Source organism: Anastrepha obliqua, chromosome 1, assembly GCF_027943255.1.
Source record: "Anastrepha obliqua isolate idAnaObli1 chromosome 1, idAnaObli1_1.0, whole genome shotgun sequence".
NCBI classification, from domain to species: Eukaryota; Metazoa; Arthropoda; class Insecta; order Diptera; family Tephritidae; genus Anastrepha; species Anastrepha obliqua.
This window is the reverse complement of record NC_072892.1, coordinates 119776933-119797629: the sequence shown is the minus strand read 5'-3', so window position 1 is coordinate 119797629 and position 20697 is coordinate 119776933. Positions and strand designations below refer to the sequence as shown.

Sequence of the window (20697 nt, the reverse complement as noted above, 5' to 3'; positions counted from 1 at the left end):
AATATTTTACATGGTTTCTTACTTTTATAATATCTCGCTAATTAGAATGCAGATAATTATATTCCTTTAGTATTACAAAATTACCCAAAATTATCACTATTAAAATAATAATTTCCCGTTCTACACAGTCTTTTATTTTGTAGACAATGGAGTTAAGCAATTTTAATGCATCGAAAAAGGTCTCACGCGAAGAGCGCCGATATTCAGTACCTCACGGTCCTAATACACCACAGCCGCCGGCGGCCTCAGAGGACTTACATGCATGGTCAATATATAGGTAAGTCATTGGAATAACTTATACATATATACATATGTATGGGTAAACTAAAATTACTCACCCTAACAGAAGATTTATAATATTTGCAAATAGCGTCTTACGTCAATCATATTTGACACTTATGAACCAGACCCCTGCAGTATACAAGCAGTCAAGCAGGGAGTGCGTAAAGATAAAACAAAGATTTCCATCACCCAAATCATTTATTTTTTTGCTTAGTAAATTGTTATTCAAACACAAAATTGGATAATTAATTTTGCACCATCTAGTTTTTTATTAATATATTATAAAATAACAAAATGCGTATGCCCTGCGTTGCCATCGTAAACAGCCTGGGCAGTAACTGATCGCCAATTTTAATGAAAATCTCACACTTTATTTTGTGCTCAAGCATGAACCGAATGGATTTTTTAAATAGGTGCTTATTTTTTATACTCGCATATAAGTGCATACGAGGTTTGTTCATCAAATAAGGTGAATTTTCAAACATTCGACTTTCGATTATTTGTTTGCTTGCGAGAGGCATAAAAGAAACATTTTTAGCGTGTTCGGCGACTTTGTGCTATTGACACTTAGCTATCCTGGACCCTTCCATTGGGACGATTGGGTTTTGGTTTCAAAGTAATAATCAAATACACATGATTCGTCACCAGCAAATCTGGATCGCCGTTGACGTCATTCAATAATTCCCGAGCGATTGTTTTTGGTCTAAATTCAACAATTTTGGAACGAACTTCGCAGCCGCATACTTCATGCCCCAAATTTCTGAAAAGATTGCATGGCATGAGCCAACCGATATGCTGACATCCTCAGCAACTTCTCCAATTGTTATTCGATGATTCTCCATAACAATTTTCTTCTCTTTCTCAACGAGCGTCATCACCTTCTGTGAAAAGTTTGTACCACTTGTAAGCATTTTTTTGACTCAGAGTACTCTTACCATATGCCAGTGTCAACATTTCAAGTGTTTTCAGCACTTAATTCCATTTTTTACACAAAATTTGGTGCAGCTTCTTGATCTATTTTTTTCGATAGCAAAAAATCGCCGAACACGCAAAACGCTTGTCTTATTTATGCCTCTCACAAACAAACTAAACCTGCTATTGTATATTGCTAAAACCGTAGACATCGCAGCCAAACGACTTCCCTCTTGGAACCATGGGAAATACTATATATTATATAATAAATCACAGCTTCGGTCAGTTCTGAAAAGTTTGCCAGAAGTGTGCGGAAATATCGGGAAAAACTATCGCACAAGACGAATCATCCTCCATTACGACAATAAAAACTCTCTCACGTCGACTCATACAAGTGGATTTTTGAACATCGAATTGATCAGTCTTCTGCCATACAGTCCTGATTTGTGACCCAATGGTTTCATTTTGTTCGCGCAAATCAATAATAAAATTTGTACTCTTCATTCTTCGCTGGCTGGAGAAACAGTTGATGCATTTCAATCACATGTTTTGGAGTTACATCAATCGAAGTGGAAAAGTGCTTCAAAAAGTGTTTCATATGCGTTCAAAGTCTATATAGAAGGGAATCGTTTGAAAAACAATAATATGTTAAGACTTAAGTAGCAACCCTCGTATCAAGTTTTTATCAACCGATATCGACCTGTGCGTTTGCTACCAGTTTTTTTCCTTAAAGAGTAGTTCATAAGGTTCTTTTCTTATATTCTCTTATTCTTGATCGGCGTGATAACCGCTAACCGGTGCCAGTCGAAAACACCAAGTGAAGTCAAGTCTTTCTCCATCTGATCTTTCCAACACAGAGGAGGTCTTCCACTTTCTCTGCTACCACCAGCTGGTACCGCACCGACGACATGACCCAGCCAACGAAGCCGCTGGATCTTTATTCGCTGCGCTATGTCTACATTCTGTCAAAAACATATCGGGAATTGTTCATTTAAAAAGCGCGCGTTGCACATATTATCAATTAGCTTGTTTTTGGCATTAAATTATATCAGTCAATCGCAGGTGTGCTCTGCGATTTTCACTATGGATAAAAATATCGAACAAAGAATTTGTCTTAAATTTTGTGTTTTAAACGGAATTTCGTGTGCCGAATCGTTGAAAATGTTGCAGAAAGCCTAAAGATTTGTTCCGATCTGCTCGCCCATCAACGTCTTCAGAGTCGACAAAGTCAAGAAAATGGTGCTGGAAAATGATCTTTTCAATTTTAGGGAGGTAGCTCGTGACCTTAGCGTGTATCACGAATCAATTCGCAACATTTTACACCATCAATTCGGCATGCGACGCGTGGCTGATCGACTCGTTCCAAGAGAGTTGAATTTCTTTCAAAAAAATCATCGCGAGAAGGTGCCTGAAGACATGCTTGAGCAAGTGAATTCGAGCCCAACGTTTATCCAATGCAACATAACAGGTGATGAGACATGCAAACAAGTCAACAGGCGGCTGAATGGCACTATCCACATGAGCCGAAACCCAAAAAACCACGTCAAAGCCGGTCAAAAGTGGAAGTCATGCCTCTCGGTTTGCCACTCAAATGGTTCTACGGTAAATATAGAATATTTTTTAGAAGTTATGCGACGTTTGAGAGAGAATGTGCGTAGGAAACGGCGTGGAAAGAGAACTCATGGATTTTGCACCATAATAACGCACCTTCTCACAAGGCTCATATTGTAAACACTTTTTTGACCAAAAACTCGACAAATATCATCGAACAACCACCATATTCACCGGACTTAGTCCCCTGTGACTTTTTCCTTTTCCCAAAGCTTAAATTGCACTCCGCCGACGCCGCTTTGAATCGATAGAAGCCGTTAAGGAGAAGTCGCTTAAGAAGCTGAAGAAGAAAGGTGCATTAATGTCTGGACTAATCGTTGGCATATGTGCATTGCTTCGAATGGAGCCTATTTTGAAGGCGACAAAATAAATTTTGATGATTAAACAATTATTTTGGGTTTTATTGAACAATTCCCGGTACAGCTCATTGATACATCGCCTGCGATACTCGCTGTCGCTGACGTACAAAAAAAAATCTTCCGCAGAATCTTTCTCTTAAACACTCCAAGGCGTCTCATGGGATGATGCGAGCATTATAAAGTGTTAGTTTGGTTCGTGAAGAAAGAACCTTACTAATCAATTTCCTACTTAGTCCAAAGTACCACTTGTTGGCAAAAGATATTCTTCTCTTTTTTCTTCATATGTCATTTTAACAGTTTCAGCTCTCACCCACTGAAAGTCTTAGAAATAGCCTGTATAATAACTCCGCGGAGCGAAATGAATCGTTTTACGCTTGACTAACGTGATTAGATATTTCAAATTTATTGAAGGAAGTCAAAATCACCTTTTACTGTCGACACCCACTTTCATTTCATGTTAACAAGCAAAACTACCTCATCTGGGTATCGAAATGCTCGTACATGATCGTTGAGACGCCATTTTGTGACAGAAAGTGACACTTTGGCGAGGATTTTGGAGCGGTAGCATCATTGGTCCATGGCTGGAAACGTCATTTCGACCAACCGTGTGTGCTATAGGCATGATAGACGAGTTTTTATAGCCGCAAATTAAAGAAATGGATTAGGAAATTGTTTAGTTTTAGCAGAATGGCACACCATGCGATATATCCCATGCCAGGATCGATCTTCTGGGCGCCAAGTTCAGTAATTGTATAATATATCAGCCGTCTCCACGACGGCAATTGGCCACCTCAGAGCTGCGATTTGACACCATTTGATTTTATTTTTGTAGACTGTCAAGAAGGACTAACGCTTAAGTGAATATCCCCTAAGCTATTTGTGAGATAGGGCCAGAAACCGTCACCAAAATCTTAGAAAACTGGGATAACAGCATGTGCTACTGCGAAGCCAGTCGAATCAGTCGCTTGAATGAAATCATATGTCATAAATAATGAGAATGTTTGCTTTTTCCGAATTTTTTTTTAAGAGACCACGATATGAACAGCTTTGTACACACCCTATGTAGGTTACTAAAAATAATAATTGGCGCGTACACCCTTTTTGGGTGTTTGGCCGAGATGCTTGTTGTTGTAGCGGCATAAACATTCCCCATACATATATGGGGAACGCTGCTGAAGTGACAGTCCTTGGGCGGATATAAATCCGGGTCGTTCCGGTAACGTAGAACCGACTGTCGTGGGAACGCCGAACTCCTCCTCCTATTTTTTGCATGTGCCTTGATAATGTTGCACAAATGGAGGGACAAACAGTTTCAAACCTACTCCGAATGGCAGATATTTTTTTTTAAGAGCTTTTTCATGGTTTGCCGCTGCCTGCCGAGGGTCTAACAAAAAACTTTTTCTATCATTTTGCTATTTCATGCATAAAGAGAATCCTTGTCTTCCGTATCGAAGTCATCACTTTTGTTGCATTCAAGCCATTCGCGTCCTATTGAATTACTAACAGAAGCTTCGCTATTAGTAACCAAAATTATTCAACGAACCTCTTGTACCGCTAAAAACTTTCAAATTTTATTATGCAAAGTCGTCTGCAGATTCATAAGCTTATCATGGAACGTTTCTTATCCGACATTTTTGATGAGCATTTGACGTTGTTGTGATCTATCGCTTAGTTGCCTATTTTAAAATCTTTACCTACATGCACTTCTAATCGACCTTAACGCATTTGCTTTTAATGCTCAATGAAAAATTTGTTTTAACTCGTATGGGTTTAGCCACTACGCAAAACGCACATTTCATGTTTCATTTTATTTGTCATTTCCGCTTTAGCGCAGCAAAGTCCGCTACAACTATATCTACTGGCATAAGTATGCCTAGTATGTACAAGAGGCCTCGTGGTAGTGTGGGTTGAATACACTGCTAAACGAAGCTACCACACTGCATTTGCGGTTGAATAGGTTTGAAATGGCGGAAGTGCTCATAAATTAACAATGATTGATTTTTGACGTTGATCAAAATCGTCGAGCCACAAGAGTCAATGTCAGGTGGCGTTGCAATGCGCTGCACCTTCTCTACCTGTACTTGCCCATATCCAGCTAGACAGCACGCATTGTGATGCCCTACCGGGCCCTTCAATTCAAGCATAACCATTACGCATTTCTCTTTTGTTAACGTTGCACATCAATCCACAATCACGCATTACATAAAACATACACACATACATCTGAGTGTGCACACAAAAACTCAATATAATAAATAAATGCATAATAATAAGAGCGAAAAAAGCAAAGAAATTTATGATGGCATGGGCAACCGCATACTCGTACAAAGCTTGAATTAAATGTAATTTTCCTACTCATTTATTCTCCTCCGCTCCTCTTCTCTGTAGACAAAATCTAAACTCCGACTTCACTGACTCCGCTTTGGGCTCATCAGACAAATCACCGCTGCCATATGGAAATTTCCAGTTACGCGACACCACAGTGCAATCAATTCTCAATCATCCGCGCTACGGACCGAAGTGAGTTCTTGCTATTGTGGCAGATAAACGGAAAACTGTTAGCTAACTAAATTACCGTTGTATATATTTTTCTTTCTGCACACAGATCTCCCTTGGGCTCGAATATGTACACATATTTGAAGTTTGGTCTGCCGCGCGTCTTCCCACCCAATGCTGGTTCGCAGCGTTCACATCGACCGCCGGGGCCGGGGCCGGGTGGTATGCGTGGTCGTGTTAATCGCGGTTTTCGCGATAGCTCGGGTGTTCCGCCGGCAGGCTCTTCGGGCTATGACAGCAGTGACAACGAAACAACGCGCAGTCGTGTGCCGCCCAACTTGAGGTCAGTTCATATTCTGCGTATGCCAAATGTAGCAGCAGCAACTTAAAATATTTGTTTTCTATTTTGTAGAAAATACCGCAGCGAGTCGGATTTCCGTGCCATTGGCGGCATACCTAACTCACGCCCCGAATCGCGCGCACAAGGTGTACCCATGACAGCGTTGCGGCAGGCGAATAGCCGCGCCAGCATTGCGGGTAAGTAAACAATTTTGTAGTTCATCTTTTTAGCGTATTGCAGCTAATTTGTACATAATATCTGTTCACTTGACCGTCTTGTAGTGGGCACCCACATAAATACTCATCACTATATGCCAAATGGCAAGCACTACGGCCATCGTTCGCACAGTGAAGCTGATTTGTTAGCCGGTGGCGCTGACGTAATCGGCTACGATTATGGAGAGTCACGTATTTACGGCACATCGCGCAATCGCAGCTCAGACCATCCGAACGGCGGACATGCCAGTTACATTATGTCTAGCCGGAAGCATTCCACCATAGGGCTGGTCTATCCCAACATACAGGTGCATTGTCTGGATGTGAACCCATGTCTACGCGGTGTTTCGTTGCAAGCAAAAGCAGGTGATTTGTTCGCCATAATGGCAACGTCACAACGCGAAGGCACAGCGTTGGCGGAATGCTTAGCGGGTCTGCACGAACGTATGGGTGGTGAAATCCTCATCAATGGCCAACAAATCAATAGACGCGGCTTACGTGAATTGTGCAGTTATGTGCCAGCGCTGAAGGTATCCTCGCTGGATCCGCGCATGAGCGTGCAATGTACGTTGAATTTCCATGCCGCTTTAAGAGGTCCGCTCGATCGAAGTGACCTCAAAGAAAGAGTAAGTGTTCAGCAAAGTAATTAATTTATTGAGTTTGCGTTTTATAAGGAATTTTGTTGTCTTTCAACAGATGGACGTGCTAATTGAAGACCTTGGTTTAACTACGGTGCGCGCTTCAAATGTATCATCGCTCACTCACTCGGAGAAGCAACGTCTAAGTGTCGCATGTCAGCTGCTCGCACAATCGTCGCTACTTATACTCGATCAGATCACTAGCAATATGGATATTTTTGACACATTCTTCCTGGTGGAGTATTTGCGTCAATGGGCAAGTGGTGGCCGCATTGTTATTATGACACTACAACCGCCCACATTTGAAATACTCTCCATGTGTTCGAGTGTGTTGCTCTTGTCAGGCGGACGCACTGTCTTTTCCGGTAGTCGCTCCGACTTGCCCAGACATATGGGCGAACTGGGCTATCCGTGTCCGCCATTCAAAAATCCAGCAGATTACTACTGTAAGTGCAACCTCTTTGAACCAAAGCCTTTACAGCTCTTTAACATATTTCTCGTTTACAGTGGACTTAGTTACATTAGATGACCTATCAGCCGCCGCAATGTTGGAGTCATCGGCGCGCATCGAATCACTGGCCAATTCGTGGGACCAAATGAACTCGGAACCACCGCTTGCGGCACCACCAGCATCACTGCCCAACTTTACACGGAAAGCGGGTTTCTGGGGGCAGACCAAAGCTTTAATTAAACGCTTTGCCGCGTACAAGCAACCGGGTTCGCTGCTCACTTGGATTAGTAAACTGATCGCTGCGGCAGTGCTTTCACTCTGTATCGGTTGCATTTTCTGGGATGTGCCGGCTTCCGATCCGCAACTCACCTACAACGATCGATTTGGATACCATCATTGCGTTATGGCGGTGGCATATTGGCCATTGCTGCTCTTGACTATACGCGACGCGCAAGAGGATCGAAGGCATGCCGAACGGGATATACGTTTAGGGCTCTATACGCGCGCACTTTACATCACTATCCAGGTAAATTTTACTAGCGAAGAGCCGGTAAAGTAATCATTTAAAAAAAATATATTTCTTTTTCAAAGTGCCTATTGGGGCTCTTCCCGAGTTTATGCATCTGGCTGGCTTATTTGCTGCCGGCGCACAGCATGGCAGGATTGTACACTTATTCGACAAGCAGCGATGCAGGAATCTATCTTTATATGGGTACATACACTGAGTTTGCGAAATACGCATAATTTAAAATTGTCTACCTTACACACACTCTTTCTCTCTCTCTCTCTCTCTTCCACACAGGTTACATGTTGCTGTACCTCACAGTTCTACAAACGTTGGCCCTCTTCTGCGCTCATCTCATGCCTTGCAAGGTATCCGCCAGCATTTTCAACGTGTTGATTACACTGGGCCTAGTAGCTGTGGGCGGTTACGCAGTGCATCCGCGCAATCTCTCGAAATTATGGTCGTGGTCGCAATTAATATCGCCCGAAAAGTGGCTGCTGCCTATTTTGGTGCAGGATGAATTTAGCGCGGAAACGCTGGCCAATTCCGCTGGCTTGCAGCTTTGTCGCAATAAACAGGTATGTGTTAAATTTGAAACTATGATACGGTATGCAACTCATTTTTCTGGTTTTTTTTTTTTTGTAGGTTCAACATCAGGAGATCATTGTTCAACAGCCGTGCCCACCACCGAATGGTACCCAAGTGCTAGTCGATTTCCAACTGTTGCAACGCAACCATATACTTGACCCGACCGGTTCCTACGAGCAAACCACCACACTAGCCTTGGTGCTGGCCTCTGTTATACTCTTTATAGTGACATTTTTCATTTTTGTGTGCAATTGTCGTAATACCTTCCGCAAGAAGCAGAAACGAATGTAAAAAAATAAGAATAAATTAAGTATAAAAGTGTTGGACGTAACGTAAAATAGATTCTAAGGGTACACATTAAACGCTGATAGAATTTTAATTATCTACGTTGACTTCCATAGCTTGTAGCAAATTTGCGCACATTTTAACGATGCATTTACACACGTAAATATACATAGATGTAACACATGGGCCTAACACATAAACGACACTAGTTTTATTGCATTCACCTCTTCTTCAGTTAGTACTAACCTTAAAAAGACAGCAGTTAAAATTTCATGATTTTCTATTCATTAGTTCGTGAGTTATTACAATAGGTCTGTTCATGAATCAAATAATTTGTAACCACTGTTAGAAATGACGACGTTTCGGTGTTCATGTATCCAAACACCTTGCAATGTAGGGGAAAGTGAGAGAGCAAAATGGCATTTCATTTTGAGGGGAAGTTGCAAGTTTTTACTGGATAAATCTTTACTCGTAGGAATTTGCAAGTGAGAAAAACCGCTATTGTGTTAAGAGTGACGCTACTTTTGTTATTTTCAAAACAATGGATGAAAAAGAATTTCGTGTTTTAATTTTACGCTGCTTCTTGATGGGAAAAAATACCGTTCAAGCGAAGGGGACTCCGCTCCATCAGAAACAACAATAAAACGATGGTTTGCTGACTTCAAACATAGTTGTAGAGACACCGATGATGCACAACGCAGTGTGCATACAAATATACATATAAATATGAATAAATATACATAGATGAATATTTAAATGATGACTAATTTTTATAAAATATCTTATGTTTAACAAACTCATTCTAATGTCAAAAGTTTAAGTGCAATGTTTATAAAATATGTACTTCAATACTATTCGCACTATTTTTTAGAGATAAGCGCTTAAGTGTATGTAAAAATAGCGTCTGAATGAAAATAAAGATTTTTAATTTTAGACAAAATGTGTTGCTAATTGCCAAATGCAGTTGTTGTTGTTGTATCAGCTCAAGCGTAGTGATGTTATCAGCCGTCGTCGTCTATCCCATCTAACAGTAAGCCCTGGAAACAAGATGTTTGGACAAAGTGAGTCCAGAGGGCAAAGGTTGTTATATGAGTAGCTTTGAAGGGCCATGTGAAGACGTGTTAGTGTCATAAGTGGTACCTTCGCCAGTTGCATATGCATAGGTATGTATGTTGAATATGTCTGGGCCAATTTTGGATAGATTTAGATTAGATTTATTGGAAGTTTGCACTTCGATCTCATGGCCTTGTGTGCCCTCTACTCATCACAGTACCTCATCCAGACCCAGTTCCCTTATTAAACTTAAGATAGAGCTGAGTTGTACTGAGCGTAAGCGCTTTTCATCTGGTTGCAAATGGCCCAGTTGCCTCAACCTTCTCCACGATATGGCGCTGCATTCCAGGAGAAGATGCATTGGAGTATCCTGCGATTGGCCACAGAAACGACAAGAGTCTATGGTCCCGATCATGTGCAGATGACTACACAGTCTGCAATGGCCTGTGAAAATGCTTGTGAGCATTCTCAATTCATTGTTGGGGAGAGTTATAAGATTTTTAAACCTCTTTTGGTTGTATCCCTCCCAGTAAGGATCTCTCTTGTCGTAGCTCCATAGCTTGGTGCCAGCTAAACTCCCTTAGCTTTAGCCCTTCACTCTTAAGCTTCTCCTTGATGATGTGTTCTCATAGCAAAGAAGGGCTCGATTCCTATGAATGACGAGGCCGCGACCTATCTTGCCAATGCACTCGCTAATCGTAGGCGATGGAACAATGAGCTGTATGAGCTTTACGACGACATAGACATAGTGCAGCAAATACAGATCCAGCGGCTTCGTTGGTTGGCTCATATCGTCCGAATGGATACAAATGCTCCGGCCCTGAAAGTATTCGATGCGGTACCAGCGGTTGGTAGTAGAGTAGGAGGAAGACCTCCTCTGCGTTGGAAAGATCAGGTGAAGAGGGGCTTGGCTTCAATTGGTGTGTCCAACTCGTGCCGGTTCGGACGAGAAAAAAAACTCCTCATAAAAAAATGTCTGCTGTCGGTGTGGGCTTAAAACTGTAGGCCCTTCCATTTGTAGAACAATATCAAGACGTACGCCACAAATAGGAGGAGCTCAGCCAAACACCCAAAAAGGGTGTAAGCGCCAATTGTATAAAATAATCATTTAAGCATAAGCTATCGATGTCATTGCCAGCCATTACTATCGAACAATCCTCCTTAACACCTTCAAATATATATGAAATATAGAAGCTCCGAAATGTGGAAGAGGTTATATTTGTCCTTGGTTTATTTTGTCCTATTTGATGACTTGATCTCTAAATACCACAAACGAGTATCGACCATACGGATTGGATTGTTCAATGTCAACTAACGTAGCCGCGTTAACTGTGTCAAAAGCCTTAGACAAATCCAAGCCTACTAGAAATGTTTGCTAGCAGGGGTGAATTTTGTTAAGTCCTCCGCTTATCTGCCTGTTTAAGGCGTTAAGTGTTTTGGTGGAATCGAAACATCAATCCGATTTGATTTGGGTAAGAAAATTATGTATTTGGAATTAATTCCGTTGCTTATTGGCACTAATATTTTTTGTATATAATATTGTTTGTATATGAATGTGTAACATTTTTCGCTTACTAAATAATCTATATAAAATTTTAATCAATGATGGAATAGGCGCAAATTCGTATGAGCCAGCACGATACCGTGTTCATTGCAGGCCTCAATAACACCTGCGTCATTAGTAGAACCAGCCGGACTGCCGATATAAGACACGCCGCTCTATAAAATAAATAAATGTAGCAATGTATTAAGAGTATTTGGGTCTTTCTTCTTGAATCAATAGCTTACCAATCTAGCGCGATCGATATTATCACGGAATGGGAAGAAAGCATCCGAACCCAGGGATACACCATCCAATTGCTTAAGCCAATCAACCTTCTCCTGAGCTGTTAATTGTTGTGGCACCTCCTCGAACCTGCAAAGTGTGCCAAGCATTTGAGTAACCTCTTTGAATATGTTATATGCTAATTCAAGACCTACATTGCTTCGAACTGACTAAACGGCATATCTTTGCCGACTGTGCCATTCACATAGTTGTCGATGGCATTCGAAATTTCCGCACGCTTAACGCCTGCCTTGAATTTCATGCCAGCAACACGGGGATGCTGACGCAACCACCAATTGTCAGCCTTTTCGCCAGCCAATCGCGTGCAATGTATACGCGATTGTTGACCTGCACCAATGCCAATCACCTGACCATCGCGTGCGTAACAAACTGAATTACTTTGAGTGAACTTAAGCGCAATTGTGGCCACAATTAAATCGCGTATCGCATTCTCGGGCAATGTATTGTTCTTGGTAACCACATTGGAAAATAATGAGGCATCAATAACGGCGTCATTACGTTTCTGTTCTAAGGTCAAACCGAAAATGGTTTTGCGTTCAATCGCGCTAGGCTCATAGCTGGGATCCATCTGTTAACAATTTTATTATTATTATTATTATCCAACGCGTTTACACAAATCCCTTTCACTCTTCAAACTTACTTGCAAAATGCAGTAGGAGCCATTCTTTTTCTTCTTTAAAATCTCCAATGCAGCAGGCTCGTAACCAGGTGCAATAATACCGTCTGATACCTCACGTGAAATTATTTTTGCAGTCACCACATCACAAACGTCCGAAAGCGCAACAAAATCACCAAATGACGACATGCGATCGGCGCCACGTGCACGTGCATAGGCCGTGGCCAACGGCGTCAAGCTGTCATACAGATCATCCACCATGCACAGTTTAGCTTGGTCGCGACTCAAGGGTGTACCTACAGCAGCGCCGGCTGGCGAAACGTGCTTGAAACTAGTGGCCGCAGGCAAATTTAGCGCGCGTTTCAGTTCGCGCACCAATTGCCAGCCGTTGAGGGCATCACACAAATTTATAAATCCTGGTGAAGCGTTGACTACCTTAAGAGGAAGCGAACCGAGTTGTGTGAAGAGTTGTGCTGGCTTCTGATGTGGGTTCATGCCATAACGCAAGTTGAGTTGCGACACGCCTGAAGAGTACTGCTTGCGGAAGTAGTCAGAAATAGCATCATCATAGGTAGCAGTATGAGTGAAGGCCTTGAGCGCCAAAACTTTTCTAAAATGAAAATAATCCATAGTCAATAGTCTTTGTCAAAAAAAGGCGAAGGTATTGAAATATAACTTCACTTATTAACTAGAATAATTGTAATGTCTTAGACTTTTCTTTGCTATCATCGAATCGCGATCGTATTTGATTCAGCGATCGTATTTAATGCTTCATTCGATTATACTAAATAAGCACACATATCGCACTCACCTGGTATCCAAGGTGGTATCACCATGCTGCTTGATTTCACCGAGTACCTTAGCATAATCGCTCGCCTCACAGATAACCGTGACACGCGCATGATTTTTAGCTGCTGCACGCAACAAGGTAACACCACCAATATCAATATTCTCCACAGCATCAGCTAAAGTTACATCAGGTTTAGCTACCGTATTTACAAAGGGATACAGATTGCACACAACCAAGTTGACCAAATCGAAGCTTTGCTTTTGCATATCGGCAAGATCGCTTTCTGTGGTGCGTGACAGTATGCCAGCATGCACGGCTGGATGTAGAGTTTTCACGCGACCACCCAACATTTCCGGAGCGCCAGTTATGTCGGAAACATCATCAACGGTGAGCCCTACATTACGCAAAGCAGTAGCTGTGCCACCACTAGCTACCAGACGAAAACCAAGCGCGGCCAGACTCTGACCCAAATCTACCAGACCAGTTTTGTCGGATACACTCAAAAGCGCTAAAGGTAATTTAATAAATTTATTTCAAATAATTCGATGAACTGAATACCAATTATTTAACTTACCAATGCGTTTCGATGCCATTTTTGCAGAAGCTCAATTGCTGATATGTGAAATAGAATCAGTAGCGTTTGCGAATACAGTCCAACTGTAAATGAAAATTGATTTGAGAGAAGGGATTATCATCGGCATTAACTCTTAAGATTTTCAAAAACATGTTTGTTACTTTCATTTGTTATTTTAATGTAATATTGCTAACAACGACCTGTTTTTAATATGCATGATTGCCATTGGTAGAGATAAGCTTTAGCATTGGATTCGGTCAAACAGAGATAATGAGAATCTTTGCAAAAATTGACCCCATTTGAACCATTAGCTATCAGTAAATGAAAATCTGACGCACACATTGGTTACAGGCGGTAGCAACGAGCCTACTTAAGACTTCCTAGTCAGAACTTGGTTCAGTTCACTTAACAAATTTATTAAAATTATCAGATGTGCATAGCTATCACTCGATTGGTACCGAGCTTGGCACCCAAAGAAAGCATTTAACATCAAATGTTAGAAAGTTTATTCTAATAGTGATGAGGAAATGGTGAACATTCGGCATGAAAAACCTTTCTGAAAAATAACCAACTAAACCCTGCATAAGGCAAATATCAAAAATAGTGCGTCAACGCAAAATTTCATTTTCATAGACATGGAGTGGGGTACGGTACACTAGACAGGGCTAGTTTACTGAGGAGGCAGCCCTTGGTTGGAAAATACCCGAGTCATTCCGAAAACGTAAAACCGGCTGCCATGGGATTGATTTTCATAAAAATGTGAAATAGAAAGCATGAAAAAGACAGACGTTGAGGACTTTTTTGATTTGTTGTAGTCAACTGTAGTGACAACTATTCAACTATGTTACTTCGAACTACATATTTTGGATATTTTTGACATTTGTTATTTTGTTGGGATGTTGTTGTTGTAGCAGCTTAAACATTCCTCATACATACATCATACATACATATGTATCCGGGGAATGCTGCTGAAGTGACAGCCCTCGGGTGGATATAAATGCGTGTCGTTGCGGTTACGAAGAACCGACTGTCGTGAGAACGACATTTATTACCACTGGGATATCTATTATTACTAAAAATTTTGGGACAAGCAAAAGTAGGTACTGTTTCGCTAAAACAAAAACAAAACGAGGTTGGATGGAGCTATTTATGCTGAGTATGAGGTTTTTAAAATGTGTAAAACAGACCGTTGACCTCCTTTTTTAATTAGCGTATAAAACGTTCAATACCGTTGTGAGTAAAATTTATTACAATATTTTGTTTTCTTTAGCGAAACGGTGTGCATTCTTAACTTATACCAAAATTGTTCTGCTGTTTTTGTAGGCTTATAATTCACCAGATTTTCGAATTAAAACTGATAGTACTTTTAAAATAAGTAGGTACAATTCATAAGTGATTATTATTTCTAGTACTTTAGTAATAGCTCGACAACCCTTATTTAGTAAACAAGTTCACTCCAGTCAAACACTCGCGTGCATACATACGTGTGTGTATGTACGCACAAACTCATTTGTTTGTCCTTCTGTAATTCGACCGCCACATGTGGTTTACATTTGTATTCCATGAAAACATGTGGGTTTCTAAAACCTGTTGAGTACCGGCCTACATACGATTACGGTAAAAAAATCTATGTAAAAAGATTCACGTTCAACATAAATTTTTACATATTTTCTAATTCGTTTTTAAATGAAATCATACAAATGCTTGATTTGTGTTATTATTAGTTGCTGTTGTTTATTAGCGCTATAACTCAATATCGAAGCAACCTAAAACACGAAATTTTCATTGCAAATAATAGAAATAAAGCAGATCTTTACAGATTAACACATACCACGTTTAACAAAATTAGCGTTATTACTGAAATAAATTAATTCCAATTGGACTACAATAGCTAAAGCTTAAAGCCGGAGCACACTAGAGAGATTTTATTGGCATAGTTTAGTCGAGTTTGGTCTATAGATGCGCATAATGGTCCAACTAAATAATCGGATTGTTGGTGTGCACTCACTCTGGCCGATTATTTATCGGCCGATTTCTCTCATAAAATTTTGTATGCAATTAAGTGGTTCTTAAAAAAATGTAATAATTAATAAATAGGTTAGCCAGAAAATTGCTCTTATTTAACCAAAACGAAATATTAAATAGACAATAAAAGGGCAGCAGCAGGGTTGCAATTTTGTAATATGTTTTTTTTTATTTCGACTTCAAATGATCAAATTTTGTTTAAATTACGCTAAAATTTCAACGTATGAAGTATAAACAAAAAACAAAACCAAATTGTTGTTTTTACTCAACTACTACTGCCTGTTTAGAGCCACCGCAAACTACGGCACAACAGTCCGTTCTACGTAACCGGAACGACCCGGATTTATATCCGGCCAAGGACTGTCACTTCAGCAGCATTCCTCGTATATGCGCGGGGAATGTTTATGCTGATACAACAACAACAACGGACTTTTTAGTTTGGCAACTATTGATCAAAATAGGATGTAGGTGCGCACACTGCAGACTAAATCGTCGGGCAATTACTTTCGCAGGTTTGCTTTCCTACTAACTAAAACATTAAGGTTTTCATTCATATTCTATATAGAAATTCTGCCTGTTGATCGACAAAATGTTGACCAAAAGCGTTATTATTGGAATTATTGAAAGACGAGGAAGAATTATTGTAAAAACAAAGAAGAAATAATTGGGTTTTGTGGAATGAGTATAACTCAATTCAATGAACTGATTCAACTTTTTGAACCCGCTATAATGTAAAAAGATACATATAATATTTAACGTTTTCTGTATATGTGGTGGAGAAATTAAGCGTTCGACTAAGTTAAGGAAAACAAAATTTCGGACTTTATTTTTTATTAGTAGTATTTTATTAGTAGTACATCAGAAAATAGTTTCTTTTTTCTTTTGCGAATAGTCGTTTGAGTTCAAATCGTCTGAAACTCATCTGAAAAAGTATTAAAATAAGCCTGAATAGTGTTAAAATATTCTGGTGGTGGAGGATTATTAATTTATCTACAACTTACAGTCATGAACGAAACGATAAGAACAACCTGCGGTCGTTCCCATGATAGTCGGTTCTACGTTACCGGGTTGTCACTCCACAAGCATTGCTAGTACATGTATGGGAAATGTTTAAGCTGCTACAACAAGAACAACAACCTGCGACTGTACATACCATCCTATTTAATTTCTCCTCAAGGCTCCATTGCATTTCAATATGATCAAGTTGAATTGTGTCATGGGATGTAAATTAATTAATTAAAAGTAACGCATTATTTAAACATACATACCAGGTTTCATTTTATCGTCGCCTGGAAAAGCTGCTTCGCGGACCTCTGCACATAGCCTTTCTTTTCAGTTTATATCAGAATACGGTTTTAAGTGTTTTCCTTTTTTTATTTTTTATTTTTTTTTGTTTTAGTATAATTACAGTATTTTTGAATTTTTACTATCAGTTTTGAAATGTAGTTTTGAAAAAGCAGATTTGTTAAAAATTTCTAAATTTTCAGATTTTTTAATGTGCATCCCGAGTATTGCCAAAGTTTTCAAAAAATCTTTTCGTTGTTTTTTGGATTTGCGTGCAAAATTTTCATTAGGATTCTGATCATTGGCCATTGGAGCACAACTATGATTGCAAATATTATGTAACATATCTGCTTCTTACAGTGTCAATCTCCCTAAACGGGCTGGTCTGGCCACACAAAACTTTCCTAATAAGAAACGTCATTGCGAGCATCAGCTGGCAGCCTTTATGTCAAATCGATCTAATTGGTGATGTGTACTAGCAGTTTATATTGTTGCTAATTTTACAAATTATTCTCAAATCTTCGCAAAGTAGCAAAGTGCATTTGTAAAAAGAACGAAATGAACTATAATCCAAATGCTGGGATCCGGAATCGTAAGTGGGAAAACTGTAAGGACGAGAAATTGCAAGAGCCGTTGACGCATCTCGCTTCGATGCGTTCAAGAAGCCTTCCAATTGGTTGACTGTTTTAATAATTGTTTTGTTTGTTTTTTAACTACCAGTAGAACAGTATTTTAAGTTGCACCTAACTGTCTGCCTGTTTGTGTATTATTTGCTTTAGCTGTAAATTATGTCGAGCAAGAATTAGTTTATTTTAGTTAGCGTTGCGCGTTTTCGTCTTGCAGTTTTTGACTACAGATAAATATAAATTTATGAATATTAATATTAACTAAACTTTGAATTCTTCTTTACCTCATAAGCTCAAGGTCCATCCCGCAAGCCACAACGTGTAAGTGATGTAAACGCTGTTGGACCATCAGCTCCAATGACAGCTCCACTGGCTTATATGCAGCCAACAGCTGGCCCCACAATGCAAGACCCTGGTGCTGGAATAGCCGTTGGTTATGATATAGGGCAACAGCACCCAACTGCTGGCATTGGAGGCTTCAACAATAGCGCAGTACCAATGCAAAACCAAAACTACAGCTATGCCGCACCCCCAATTTCTCAACCTACAGCGTTTGCTGCTGGCCCCAGTGTTCAGTCACAGTATGGTGGAAGTGTACCCGTAGGTGGTGTAGGTGGTCCTGGAGGTGTACCTGCACCGGATGCGCAAGCACAATTTCAAACTGGTGTTCCACAATTTGCAATGTTCCAGCAGCCAATTGTACAAGATATGGCCATGCAATATGGTCAGCGTTTGGCCGATCAAGGCAAACAAATGGTGGAGAATCAGTTCGAGAAGTGGGTGCCAGTAGCGAAATTGAAATATTATTTTGCTGTGGACAATAAATATGTAATCAACAAATTGCGCTTACTACTCTTCCCGTTTACGCATAGGGTATGTGAAAGAGGAATTCAAATTAATTTTGTGTAAAATTGAATACTAAGTAAAGTTTTATTGCAGGACTGGTCGCTGAAGTATGATCAAGAAAACCCTGTGCAGCCGCGTTATGACATCAATGCTCCAGATCTATATATCCCATCGATGGCCTACATAACGTATGTAGTTGTTGCTGGTCTTATGCTGGGCATGCAGAATCGTTTCTCACCCGAACAACTTGGTATACAAGCATCGAGCGCATTAGCATACTGCATTTTTGAGTTGGTTGTGTATTCGATCACCCTCTATGTGGTGAATATAAAAACGAGTTTAAAAACGTTGGATTTGCTGTCATTTGCTGGATATAAGTTCGTTATAATAGTAACATGTTTGTTGGTTAGTACGCTTTTCCACGGCTTTGGCTACTACATGGCACTTCTTTACACGAGCCTTACGTTGGGCTTCTTTTTGGTACGTTGGTTGTGCGAATATTTTACCACACTTACTTTTGGATTAATGTATGTATGTTTATTTCACAGCTGCGTACCTTAAAGACTAAAGTGTTGCACGATGCGGCACCAACTTCCAGCAGCGGCGCTATAAATTATGACCCCTACGGCAATCCGCAGCAACTTGATTATACCGGGGGACGAAAACGAAAATTATACTTTTTGTTTCTTATTGTCGGCGGCCAAGCCTTCTTATCATTTCTGTTATCGAAACACTTGTATTTCCCGGATGCTGCAACTTTAGAAATTAGAAATACACAATTTTAATACCTAACTGTGTTTATTTCCTTATAAGTGACCCCTTTATTACGGAAAGCTTTTGTTTCTTTTTCTGGTTTTTGTCGTAAGAAACTAAATTAATTGTTTTGCATAAAGTTTTAATATGGCATTTATACGAGTATGTGCAACGAACAAAATCAATAATTGTGTTAGCAAAAGTAATCCTGAAAGGTGCATAAAATTATAATCCGCATATTAATTAAATATTTAAAAGGGGAGGTGTAAAAACAAAATCATTATTTGAAGTTTTATAAAGCCGAGCAGAAACATCGAGATTAAGACGTTATGGCGCGGAGGAAATAGATACTACTAATTAGAAAGCTTTGTCATGCGAATATACCTATAAATACTAAAACCAATTCCATAATCTAAGCATATTTTTGTTAGCGAAAAGCTTAAATAAAATTGGAAGATATCTCGTTTTTTAAAAACATTTTTTTTGTGGAAACTTTAATTTATAATACATATATAACTGCTGAAATGAGAAGGGAAAATTATGGATGTATCTTTACCGCATTGTGACGTGATTTAGCATATCGCAACAAAGTGGGTAAAAAGAACAATGCTTCCTTATCGCTTGTATGTCGCTCTATATTAAGTTTAATAAGACAAGTGGGGTTGAATGAGGTAGTGCGATGAGCAGAGAGCACAAAAGACCACGAGGTTGAAGTGCAAACCTCACATCTATCTATCTATGTATGTCGCTCGTTCTCGGCAATTGTAGGAGGGAAAAATGCACGATTCGCCATCTGCAAGGCTGCAGGCCGATCTATACTAAATTACGCTTATGCAATGTTTACTTATGTCAACAGTGTCACACGTTAAAATAACCTCCGGATATCACAAAGCGCAGCTTTACGTACCGCAACTGGGCATCTCCTCATTCACCATCAACTCATCTAAGGCAATATTGAGATTGGAAAACGTATAGAAATTCACAATACTATGTTGTTGTTGTAGCAGAATAAACATTCTCCGTGCATGCAATACTATGTCGGCTTATGTGGTTAGGGGTAGTCATAGTCCCGAAAAAATTATGATTTGCAAAATTTTTTTTTTTTGCTAGAGAAAAACTAAAATAAAAATAGCATTAATACATCATGTTTCGACTTGACCTTAGCAAATCTTCAAAACAAAAAAAAATTAATAATTGTTGTTCTTGTAACAGTAACTTTGCCCTGTCAGTGTAGTGCAATCACCGGCGTCTTCGTCTAGATCATCTAACGGTGGGCCCAGGAAACTTGCTATTTCGACAGTTTGGGTCCAGAGGGAGAGGGGTGTTAGATGAGTGGGTTTGATAATTGTAAAAGTTATCGCTGTTTGTGTGGAGCCCGTTTCTCCAGAAGACCCTTGCGTTAATCATCGCAGGTCCTTGGAGATTCATCTAAAATCAGTTGGACAAGAGAAATTTGTTTCATTAATAGATAATCTTGTGCCTGATCGAAGCTTTTTTTCCAAAATTAACAATATGACGGCCTCAGGAAATATTTTTCAGATTTTCGAGAAAAGAGCCGACAATTAATTGTTTAAAAAAATCGATATTTTGCAAAAAAAAAAA

General features: G+C 39.8%; 3 protein-coding genes across 6 annotated transcripts in view; 2 read left to right on the top strand and 1 right to left on the bottom strand.

The window, feature by feature from the left end:
* LOC129235889 (ATP-binding cassette sub-family G member 8) overlaps positions 1-8981 on the top strand; it is a 93165-nt gene extending 84184 nt beyond the window's left edge. For 2 of the 3 annotated variants that reach the window (XM_054869952.1, XM_054869953.1), the window contains exons 2-11: positions 129-277; positions 5553-5684; positions 5770-6003; positions 6073-6197; positions 6282-6841; positions 6912-7299; positions 7361-7830; positions 7896-8016; positions 8107-8387; positions 8455-8981. In XM_054869952.1, the coding sequence (XP_054725927.1) occupies positions 147-277; positions 5553-5684; positions 5770-6003; positions 6073-6197; positions 6282-6841; positions 6912-7299; positions 7361-7830; positions 7896-8016; positions 8107-8387; positions 8455-8688 (2676 nt within the window). In that variant the 5' untranslated portion in view covers positions 129-146 and the 3' untranslated portion in view covers positions 8689-8981. The remainder of the gene's footprint in view (positions 1-128; positions 278-5552; positions 5685-5769; positions 6004-6072; positions 6198-6281; positions 6842-6911; positions 7300-7360; positions 7831-7895; positions 8017-8106; positions 8388-8454) is intronic. The other variant, XM_054869954.1, reaches the window with a different exon arrangement.
* A 2222-nt stretch (positions 8982-11203) lies between these two features.
* Positions 11204-15526, bottom strand: LOC129235888 (bifunctional purine biosynthesis protein ATIC). The gene is made up of 7 exons (XM_054869951.1): positions 15393-15526; positions 13562-13644; positions 13009-13495; positions 12222-12807; positions 11716-12149; positions 11524-11650; positions 11204-11454 (listed from the first exon to the last, which is right to left on the bottom strand). Exons 2-7 carry the CDS (start codon positions 13578-13580, stop codon positions 11335-11337), a joined length of 1773 nt encoding a protein of 590 aa, XP_054725926.1. The 5' UTR covers positions 13581-13644; positions 15393-15526; the 3' UTR covers positions 11204-11334.
* Positions 15527-17124: 1598 nt separating this feature from the next.
* On the top strand, positions 17125-19574 carry LOC129235887 (protein YIF1B-A). 2 transcript variants are annotated; one of them, XM_054869949.1, is made up of 4 exons: positions 17125-17477; positions 17789-18369; positions 18436-18822; positions 18891-19574. In XM_054869949.1, exons 1-4 carry the CDS (start codon positions 17429-17431, stop codon positions 19125-19127), a joined length of 1254 nt encoding a protein of 417 aa, XP_054725924.1. In that variant the 5' UTR covers positions 17125-17428; the 3' UTR covers positions 19128-19574. The 2 variants fall into 2 exon arrangements, with proteins under 2 accessions (XP_054725924.1, XP_054725925.1); XM_054869950.1 differs by having other exon boundaries at positions 17128-17462.
* Positions 19575-20697: the final 1123 nt, after the last annotated feature.